This window comes from Mytilus trossulus, chromosome 8 (assembly GCF_036588685.1).
Source record: "Mytilus trossulus isolate FHL-02 chromosome 8, PNRI_Mtr1.1.1.hap1, whole genome shotgun sequence".
In the NCBI taxonomy this organism is placed as follows: domain Eukaryota; kingdom Metazoa; phylum Mollusca; class Bivalvia; order Mytilida; family Mytilidae; genus Mytilus; species Mytilus trossulus.
In genome coordinates this window covers 4,623,440-4,634,546 of record NC_086380.1, presented here as the reverse complement: position 1 = coordinate 4,634,546, position 11,107 = coordinate 4,623,440, and the positions used below count along the sequence as shown (strand labels likewise).

The 11,107-nt window shown below is 34.4% G+C and overlaps 2 protein-coding genes across 2 annotated transcripts; both read right to left on the bottom strand.

Moving 5' to 3' along the window:
- Positions 1-584: 584 nt before the first annotated feature.
- Positions 585-1,481, bottom strand: LOC134681536 (uncharacterized protein K02A2.6-like). The gene has a single exon (XM_063541178.1). It carries the CDS (start codon positions 1,479-1,481, stop codon positions 585-587), a length of 897 nt encoding a protein of 298 aa, XP_063397248.1.
- A 55-nt stretch (positions 1,482-1,536) lies between these two features.
- Positions 1,537-4,271, bottom strand: LOC134681535 (uncharacterized protein K02A2.6-like). The gene is made up of 2 exons (XM_063541177.1): positions 2,489-4,271; positions 1,537-2,255 (listed from the first exon to the last, which is right to left on the bottom strand). Exons 1-2 carry the CDS (start codon positions 4,269-4,271, stop codon positions 1,537-1,539), a joined length of 2,502 nt encoding a protein of 833 aa, XP_063397247.1.
- Between the last annotated feature and the right edge of the window lie 6,836 nt (positions 4,272-11,107).

The window sequence follows — 11,107 nt, the reverse complement described above, 5'->3', positions numbered from 1 at the left end:
AACGTATTTACACTTTTGGTATTTAGCTGTATCTTGCCTCCAAATGACCTTACATCACCTCCAAATAACCTTTTTGTGGTGTACGTCAAGAATACAACAATAGCCGACTAACAATGCTTTAATAACTAAAGGGGAGTAACTCTGATACATGACGTTTAGTACATAAGTATGGAACACAATACATGACATCTCCCTTTTTAAAGTTTTTAAAGTTCGTTCTCAAAATGTCTATTTCTTATTTACTAAATTAAACAATTTGAATATCAATTATTCTTAAAAATTAATGTCTTTCTTTGACTAGAAAATTTAAGAAAAATGTAACTAACTACTATTAACTACTGAATTGAACAATTTAACAGTTTTTGTATTTCACACAAAGTGTTCTGTGAGGTACACTGGTTTCCTTGAGATGCGTCCAGATCTTGTTACAGTTGTCGGATCGGTCGGCGCGGAAGCTTGATTTTGTGTTTCTTGTTGATCGTGATTTTTTACTGTTGGCGGTTCGCGGTCGATTGAATTGTCCACCATTGGAAACTCAAGGTCATTTTGTGAATTGTCCTTGTTAAACACTTTTTCGTTGGTTTTTAAGATGTGTTTTCGTTTCGTCGATAAAGTTTATCATTTCCGGCGCGTAACACATAAGAACGTTTACTGTGTTCTGTGTCAACTATTGCTGGTTCCCAAGTACTTTTATCATCTTTCTTAAAGCGGACAATTTCTCCTGGCGCAACACTCGGTAACGGTTTTGACGTCTTGTCGTAGTAGTGTTTTTGACGTTTTTGACGTTCCATTAGTTCTTTTTGTTTTGATCCAAAAGCTTTCGGCTCGAGAAGTTCCGTTGACATGGGAAGTTTTGTTTTCAACTGTCGGTTAAACAACAACTGTGCGGGTGAAAGTCCTACTCCTTCGATAGGAGATCCACGGTACTCCATTAAGGAAATGTAAATGTCACTTTGTCCTTCTTCAGCTTTCTTGAACATATCCTTAATTGTTTGTACATACCGTTCAGCTTCTCCGTTGGATTGAGCATAACGTGGACTTGAAGTTGTGTGAATAAAGTCCCATTCATGTGAAAAGTTCTTGAAATTAGCACACGCAAATTGCGGTCCGTTGTCACTTACAACTTCTGACGGAACACCATGCCTGGCAAACATGGACTTAAATGCTGAAATTGTCGATACACTAGACAATGACGGAAGCAATGCAATTTCTGGATATTTAGAGTAATAGTCTACACAAAGTAAATAATGCTTTCCTTTGAACTCCAGTAAATCTGCTCCTAACTTTGTCCACGGACGCGACGGAATATCATGAGATTTGAGCGGTTTTCTACAGTTTGCCTTTCTAAACTTGTTACATATGCTACAGTTTTTAATGAAGTTTTCAATATCACTGTTCATATTACGCCAGAATAGTATTTCACGGGCACGCTGTTTTGTCTTAACAATACCAAGATGTGCTTCGTGCAATTTCACTAACATCTCTCGTTGAAGTGATTTAGGTATGAATATACGTTGGCTTTTGTAAAGTAGTCCATCAATCATCCCTGAAATTCCAATAAGACTGAATGTCATCGGGTAACATTTCCTTACTGTTTGGCCATCCTGACACAACGACGGAACTTAACTTTCTTAGATTTTCATCGGCTTCGGTCGCGACTTTGATTTCCGCTATCTTTCTAGACGAAATAGGTAGTTGTTTTTCAATGTAACTAATATCAAGTTCATCATCAATAAGTTTGTCATTGCTATCCGGTAGATAGGCTCTGCTAAGTGCATCGGATATAAACATAAGTTTTCCGGGAACGTACACAATCCGTAAATCATATCGCTGTTGTTTCATTAACATGCGTTGTAAACGTGGTGTAGCTCGATAAAGCGGTTCGTCGTAGATTGCAACTAACGGCTTATGGTCGGTTTCAATAACGGCTCGGCGACCGTAAATATAATGATCAAACTTTTCGCAACCGTACAAGATTGCTAACATTTCACGCTCGATTTGCGCATATCTACTTTGCGTCTCGGTGAGAGCTCTGGATCCGTATGCCACGGGCTGTTTATTTTGAAGAAGTACAACTCCAAGACCTTTTGAGCTTGCATCAACTGATATAGTTACAGGTTCATTCACATTATAGAATCGTAACACGGGAGCTGACGATACTAACTGCTTAAGTTCTTCGAAACTTTGGTGTTGCTCATGATCCCAATGCCACTGTATGTCACCTTTTAGCAATTTACGGAGCGGATCGGACACATCTGATAGATTAGGTATGAACTTGGCCAAATACTGTACTATACCAAGGAACCTTTTAACTCCTGCCACATCGGTCGGTGTTGGCATTTCTTGTATGGCACGCACTTTTCCGGATTAACTTTTAAGCCGTCTTTGCTTATAACATGTCCAACGTAATGGACTTCCGGTACGCGCAACTCAAATTTCGCTTTATTTAGCTTAAAGTTCATTTGCTGGCATCTGTTGAGCATCTTACGAACGCGGTCATCGTGTTGTTCATCATTTTCTCCCCAAACAAGAATATCATCAACGATACATTCGACCCCCGGAAGGTCTACAAACATTTCTCGGACAGCTTTCGAGAAGACTTCCGGTGCGGAACTTATACCAAACGGTAATCTACGGTATCGATAACGTCCAAATGGCGTATTGAAAGTTAATAGTTTTGAACTATCCTCGTCAAGACGAATCTGCCAGAATCCATGTGTTGCATCAAATCGGGAAAAGACACTTGCTTTAAGCAATCTTTCAACAATCTCATCAATTGTTTCTAAGTGATAATGTTCACGCTTGATCGCACGATTCAAATCTTTCGGATCTATACACACGCGTAGTTTTCCAGGTTTCCTAGCTACTACCATACTATGAACCCAATCGGTCGGCTCGTCCTGTTTTGCGATGACACCGAGGCTCTCCATACGGTCTAATTCTGTTCGGACTTGATCACGCAGTGCTGCTGGAATTTTACGAGGCGGGTGAAATACGGACGTAATCAGAGGATCTACTTCAATATGATGTGTTTTAGGCAATGTACCTAGTCCTTTAAATGTTTCACCATAATCACTTATTACTTCTTCTTTTGTCAGTGGTTTATCTACGGCGCGCACTCGTACAATGGCTCCTATTTCGCTACACGTGTCGGCACTCAATATTGGCTGTGAATCGGTCGGTACTATGAAAAAATTCAAATTGTATTTTCTGTCTTTGAATGTACACTTTAACATTCTAGTACCAATCGGTGATATTTTGTGTCCATCGTATGTTACAAGTTTAATATTGGTCTTCTCGGTCCTGTTATCCGGCAACGACAATTTACGAAATAGTTTTTCTGATATGATATTCGCCTGAGCTCCTGTATCAAGTTTAAAAACTACGCACTGGTTGTTTATTGACATAGATTCTTTCCATTCTTCACACTGTTGAACACTGTCTACACTAACTGTTCCAATGAAAAGTTCATCTTCGCTGTCGTAATAATCATACTGAATTGCATCTACTTTTTTCTTTTGTTTTGACATACAATATTTAGCAAAGTGGTTCTTCTTATTGCATGAATGACATTCTTTACCGAACGCTGGACAATTCCGTTTACCATGTGTTCTGCCACAATTTTTACATAGAGCCTGTCTCTCTACATGCACAGATCTTTGATTTTTGTGACTGTCATTTTGTCTATATCTAGATTTACTGACCTGTTTCACGGCGTTCACCGAATGTTCCTCAGTAGATTTTAATGATTTTAGCTGCTGTGAGCTTATTTCCTGTGCACGACATGTGTCTATTGCTTTTATTAATGTTAAATCCGCTTCCCGTAGAAGCCGGGCTCGGCAACCTTCGTTTTGTATGCCACAAACGATACGATCTCTAATCAAGCCATCAGATAAATGTTCAAACTCACATGGTTTAGCTTTATTCTTTAGATCCGTGACGTAACTATCTATGTTTTCATGTGGTCCTTGATTTCGGGTAAAGAAAACGTGACGAATGTACGTGAGATTCTTTCTCGGCTCACAGTAACCCTTGAATCTATCTTTAAGTACATCAATTTTCTCTTTATCATCCGCAACAATGTCAAAAGTATTATAAACACGTTGTACAGAGCCTGCGACATGCAGAAAAGTAGCCACTTGTACCTTCCCTGACTTTTCTTCAATTCCCGTTGCGGTAAGATAAAGTTCGAATGACTGAATCCATTCTTTGTAGTTTTCAGCTAAATTCCCTTCCAAATTTAGTGTTCCTGGAGGCTTTAGTTGCTCCATTTTACAAGTTTTACATCTGACACCATGTGGTGTACGTCAAGAATACAACAATGGCCGACTAACAATGCTTTAATAACTAAAGGGGAGTAACTCTGATACATGACGTTTAGTACATAAGTATGGAACACAATACATGACACTTTTGACGTCAAGCAACAATCACTTTTTAGTTGAGACGTCATATGTTTTGAATTATGAAGTCAAAGTTTACGGGAACCTGTGTGATGTTATGTAATGGCGGACAAATTTGCATACAAGTGTAAATACGTCTATATAGTGTAGGGATACAGGCGATCCTCTCTATCTGGTAAATGACGTCATAAAGGCGCGCATAATTGACGAGTTTTTTCCGGTCGAGGACAAACTCGAAAGTGGTCTATTACGATTGACATCTGTCATAATCTACAAAAATTAAGATCAATTAAAGACAAAGGTGGAGTTTTATTTGACCAAACTACTAAATTTTTTACCAACATAATTGCGTTTAACTGCTGATTACACTAAACTTTTAAAGAGATGACTAATAAGGAGGAATAAATGTGGGTCTGACCTTACTAATAATTTACTTGCAATAAACTGATTTGCACCCTTCAAAACAAAACACTTGTCCATTGATTATTAGCCCTTGATTGAAGACCGAAGAAACAAATAATACTTTAAAAAAAATATGCAAAAACACTTAAGGGTGGTTGGACTCGGTGGCCGAGTGGTCTAAGTAATCGAACTACTATATGATCATCTCGTCAACACTGAGGTTGTGAGTTCGAATCCCGCACGTGGCAGGTGCACTCGACTCCAATCTTAATTGACTAGGAATATCAGTTTTCCTATCGAAGGTCAGTGGATCTCTCCAGGCACTCCGGCTTCCACCACCAATAGAAACTGACTGTCACGAAATTTCGATAAACACCAATCAATCAATCAATCATAAATTGGGAAAAGTGTCATGTCATTTATTGGGTTGGACCTTGCATTGGTTTATTTAAAATTTTGTTGCAAAATGGAAGTAGCAAATTTGGCTAGTATTATAGATGAAATATAAACCCACTTTTAAGAGAGGTTCTTAAATTGGTATTCTTTCTGGTTGAAAAATGTAAACTTAAAATTGTGAACATTATTTTGATTTATTATCAAATAGCAATTTAATAGAAGTTGCTCAGTGAATAAAGTGACCAGACACGCAGCTAGCTCATGTTATGATAAAAAAAAATCGCCTATCTTTCTGTCAAATGGCAGCTATAGGTTAGTATAAGTAAATAAATGAAATAAGTAATTTTTATTGAAATAAAGTCCAAACTATCATAAATACAACAATTACAAAATGAACACAGAATGGAATGAAATCATAAAAACAACAATACATTGAACAGATCAATTATCATCACTGAGTTAATTAGAGTTACGTCCCATGTTATGTATATCAGTGCCGTAGCTAGGTCATTTTTACGTGTACGCCCGAACCTCGGCAAGAGGTCCGAGACCATATAGTATTTGGTTCAATGGGGTGAAGCCCCCGTAAGCTAACAGGTTATCAAGAATGAGATACCGTTCCCGTTGTTAAAATTCTCATCAATAGCAACATACTTAAAGAATTTAAATGGTTTATTTTTAACTTTTAGTTTACACTGTGTCTAAACCACACCGGCAAAATTTGTTCGGACTCGATGCTATCTAACATCCGGCACAATGACGGAACATTAATAGACAGAAGAAAGCTAGGTTTCTCCTTATTTTCTTATTTTTTTTTTATGATATCGAAGAATATATATACATATACAACTATTTTCTATTGTGATATGCAATATTTTCTACAACTGTTCTATATTAACGAAGAAATAAGTAAAAATGCATGTCAAAATGACGAATTGAGTGAACCTTGCCTCGATATTGTTTAATTTCTCGTTAAATTGTTCACATTGTACGGAATGAAAAGTACGGGAAGATAGATACTGACACGTAGATTGCAAAACTAGTCATTATGAGCATCTCAATACTTGTATTTCTGTGTATGGAACGAAAGAAATGGGTCATGTCAAATTAAAATACACCGGTTTCGTCATTGTTGTTTATTTCCAATCACCCGGTTTATTATTTTTTTTTCCAACCAACAATTTATAAAAAGCAACGTTATCACGGATCTGAACGTTGTCTTTCGAAAGAATTTAAATATAATGTTTATTATAAAGTAAACTTGGCGTTTTTACATTTATTAACATAGGTACAATGTAATTATAGTACTACACATTTTCCTAATGAAAGGCGTATCCGTTATTTCACTGATCTCCAAACTAATTTTAAATGGAATATAAATACTCAATAGCAAACACTGATATCCAATTACTTTTTTAACAATAACATTATGATATTTTTTTATATAGGTTTTGAGATACATTGCAATATGTGACCCCCCTTATTTTTACAAAAAAACAACTAAATAACGCTTAATAAGCAAAATTTAAAACATCATTAAAAAGTATGCAGAAGATTTATATTACTAAGAAGTGTGTAAAGTTTGATGCAATAATGATAAATCGTTTTGAGATATGGCGCGACATGTTAAGAAAAACACACTCCTGTTTTACTTACAAATTTCTGTAACTCAAAAAGATTAAATTTGATTTTCACTAAAAAGGTTTACAGATCGTTTGACCATTTCAAGAAATAACTTTGTTAAGTTTCGTGAAAACTAGATAAGCTGTTCTCAAGTTACGGTGCGACATGTTTACGCTGGACAGAAGGATAGACGGATAGATAGACGGACGGACGGACAGAATGACTGATAGATGGAGGAACGGACGGATGGAAGGAAGGACAGATGGACGGACGGATGTGTACAATAATACGTCCTGTCAAAATTGTGACGGACGTGTAAAAACGCAATGAAATGAAAAAAAAAACTCTAAATTAAAGGTCAATAAGTTTTATTAGGATATCGGCCTAGTCGATTTATTTGTATATCTTCTATTTTTGCTATATGACTTTTATATATATGTTTGAAAATAATAGATAGAAATTGATAAAAAGAACTTCAAATTCGTCCTTTAAGGGCAATGCAATAACTCATTTAAGATCTAATGTGAGAACTTTATAGTAAATGGACAAATGGTAGAGCTCAACATTTTGAAAATAATAATCTGGCCCTTTCGAATTGTCTATGTCTACGGCTGTTTTTAATTAATTGACATCATGCACTTGCATGCCCCCCCCCCCCTTTGTTTATTTCTTGGTTGACAAGCGGGGTCACAGTAAACTTTTTAAAACTAGATACCCTTATTATAATTTAAAAAGACATATGATTTTAAATAAAATTTGTTAAATGCAGCCTAGTAATTTTAGATAAAAAAATTGTATTGAAAGATAATGAACGACGGTCGATCGGTGCCAAGTGATGAAAAAACCAACCTTTTCCTGTTGGGTCAAGTGAGCTAAAAACAATCAAGAATTCCAAACAAAATAACACCGTTCTTGAATTAAAAAAAAAATGTAACAACTGAAAATTTGTCGTTCAATGTGCATACAAAAGTTCAAAAGTACCAGGATTATAAACAATTTTAAAATTTACATAGGCAATGAACGCATACAGGGTTAATAAATCAAAAGTATGTAAGAATAATTACAGAAATAGACCAAGATTCAAACTAGTCCAAAAGTTATACATAGAATTTATGAGAATCCAAAACTTTTTAGAGGGAACAATTTAACAGGACACAAAAACCTATCTACGAACACATGGATTGATTTGAGTGTCTGACGTCAGAAAAATTATATACGTCACATAAATTTGTCGTTCAATTTGACTTACCGAGTTGGACTGTTTGCCGGATTTGTGATCACATAAGCAACACGACGGGTGCCGCATGTGGAGCAGGATCTGCTTACCCCACCGGAGCACCTGAGATCACCCCTAGTTTTTGGTGGGGTTCGTGTTGTTTATTCTTTAGTTTTCTATGTTGTGTCATGTGTACTATTGTTTTTCTGTTTGTCTTTTTCATTTTTAGCCATGGCGTTGTCAGTTTGTTTTAGATTTACGAGTTTGACTGTCCCTTTGGTGTCTTTCGTCCCTCTTTTACATAGACACTTTGAATGCCCCAATTATATTAATTGATGCAAAATAATTAATTTTGTAAAATATAATCAACAGTACAACAAAAACAATATGCATTTCATTTTTTTTATGTTCTCACTCAAAACGTAACAATATACAAAGATATAAATAAATTTAAATTTTAGCATTTTGATTGCTTAAACATTTAAAGCTGACATGGAAAATGGCAACGATAAAGAATAATTTGATTTGGATGTAACACGTCTTCTGATTGACTGAAAGTTTTTTGTCTATCAGCCCATAGACATAATTTTGTCATGTGGCCGTGATGAGGTCATCAACGTTTTTTTCGTGATTGACTCCTTAAAAAGATGGAATTTAGAATTAAATTATAAGGAATGAATGTAATATTTTTTCTGTCTATTCGGAATAAACTCAAAAATGTGGTGCACACTTCTAGATAACACGCTACGCGGGTTATTCAGTGCGCACCACACTGTGCTGAAACAGCAAGTGATATGCAAAATACATTAGATATGTTTGAATTATATTGTACACAATGGAAACTTTCTGTGAACACAGATAAGACAAAGATTATGATATTTTCAAAAAGAAAAAGCAAAAGAAACCACTTACATGATTTTAAATTGTATGGTTCTGATATTGAAATAGTAGATTTTTATCCTTATCTAGGCTTGCTGTTTAATTGTAACGGTAGATTTACAAATGCCAGAAAAAAATTGATAGAACAAGCAGAAAAGGCACTTTATGCTCTCTACAGAAAAATAAGGAATTTAAATATTCCTATTGATTTGCAACTAAAATTGTTCGATTCTTTGGTTGAACCCATACTGATTTACTCTTGTGAAGTATGGGGTTTCGAAAACATAGATGCTTTAGAAAGAGTTCATTTAAAATTTTTGAAAAGAATTCTTTCATTAAGAAGCAGTACTCCTAATTATATGGTGTACGGCGAAACTGGCACGTATCCCTTGGAAATTAAAGTACGATTACGAATTTTATCATTCTGGTCAAAATTATTGTTAAACAGCACGAAATTATCAGGATTATTATACCAATTTTTGTATAAAATGCATAATTCTGGAAATATTGTTTCTAAGTGGATTAATTGTATTAAATCTACATTAGATAACACAGGTTTAAGCTATGTATGGAACAATCAATGTATTTTAAGAAATGTTGACATCAAAATATATGTAAAGCAAATTTTACAAGATCAGTTTATTCAAAAGTGGTTTAGTGATGCTGAAAACTCTTCTAGAGGTGGATATTATTTACTGTTTAAACACGCTTTTTGTTTAGAAAATTATTTGGTAAAATTAAAAAAAGAAAATAGAATATATATTACCAAACTTAGATGCTCAAATATCAAAATTCCACTAGAAACTGGTCGATGGCATAATATTCCAAAAGAGGAAAGACTATGTACTTTGTGCAAAAAAAATTGTATTGGAAATCAGTTTCATTACTTATTTGTATGTCAAAATGACGAGGTTAAAAAATTAAGACGTGCATATATCCCAAATTACTATATTGTTAACCCTTCAGAATATAAAATGAAAGGTTTGTTGTCTTTATGTAATGTAAAAGTCTTAAATAACTTGTCTATTTTTATAAAAAAACTTATGAAATATCTATGATTCTATATATTATCACTTACATGTAATCGACTGGCGATCTCAGATCCCATTATTATAGCTTTGAATGATTATCACGTGTTTTGTATGTGTAAACTTGTGTACAGATAATTAGGTATCATGAACTATGTATGTATATTTCTTTCTATCTTGTTCACCATTGTTAATTATTACTTGTATTATTTGTCTGCCTCTTGTTACAGTGTAAACTGTCTAGAGTGTTAATAAAAGTTGAAGTTGAAGTGTATGTCTTTTATTTTTTGGTGATTTGTTTTGTATATGTGACTCTTTGTATTTCTTTTGTGCTTATAACGTGACTCTGTACTTTAAAAGATCCCGTCAGTATGATATTTGTCTATAATATGTCATTATGATATATTTCTATTATGAATTACTTGTATACGTTGAACCACAAACGTCAAAATCAATCAATGGCGTAGTGGAATTGACAATTTTTGGATTCTCATAAATTCTATGTATAACTTTTGAACTAGTTTGAATCTCGGTCTATTTCTGTAATTTATTCTTACATACTTTTGATTTTTTAACTCTGTATGCGTACATTGCCTATGACATTTTTTTTTTTAAATTGTTTGTATGCACATTGAACAACAAATTTATGTGACGTATATAATTTTTCTAACGTCAGACACTCAAATCAATCCATGTGTTCTTAGACAGTAGATGTTATTGTGTCCTGTTAAATTGTTCCCTTTAAAAAGTTTTGGATTCTCATATATTCTATGTATAATTTTTGGACTAGTTTGAATCTCGGTCTATTTCTGTAATTTATTCTTACATACTTTTGATTTTTTAACCCTGTATGCGTGCATTGCCTATGTAAATTTTAAAATTGTTTGTATGCACATTGAGCGACAAATTTATGTGACGTATATAATTTTTCTGACGTCGGACACTCAAGTAGATCCATGTGTTCGTGGATAGGTTTTTGTGTCCTGTTAAATTGTTCCTTTTAAAAGTTTTGGATTCTCATAAATTCTATGTATAACTTTTGGACTAGTTCGATTTCTGTAATTTATTCTTACATACTTTTGATTTTTTAACCCTGTCTGCGCTCATTGCCTATGTAAAATTTAGAATTGTTTATAATCCAGGTACTTTTGATAACTATT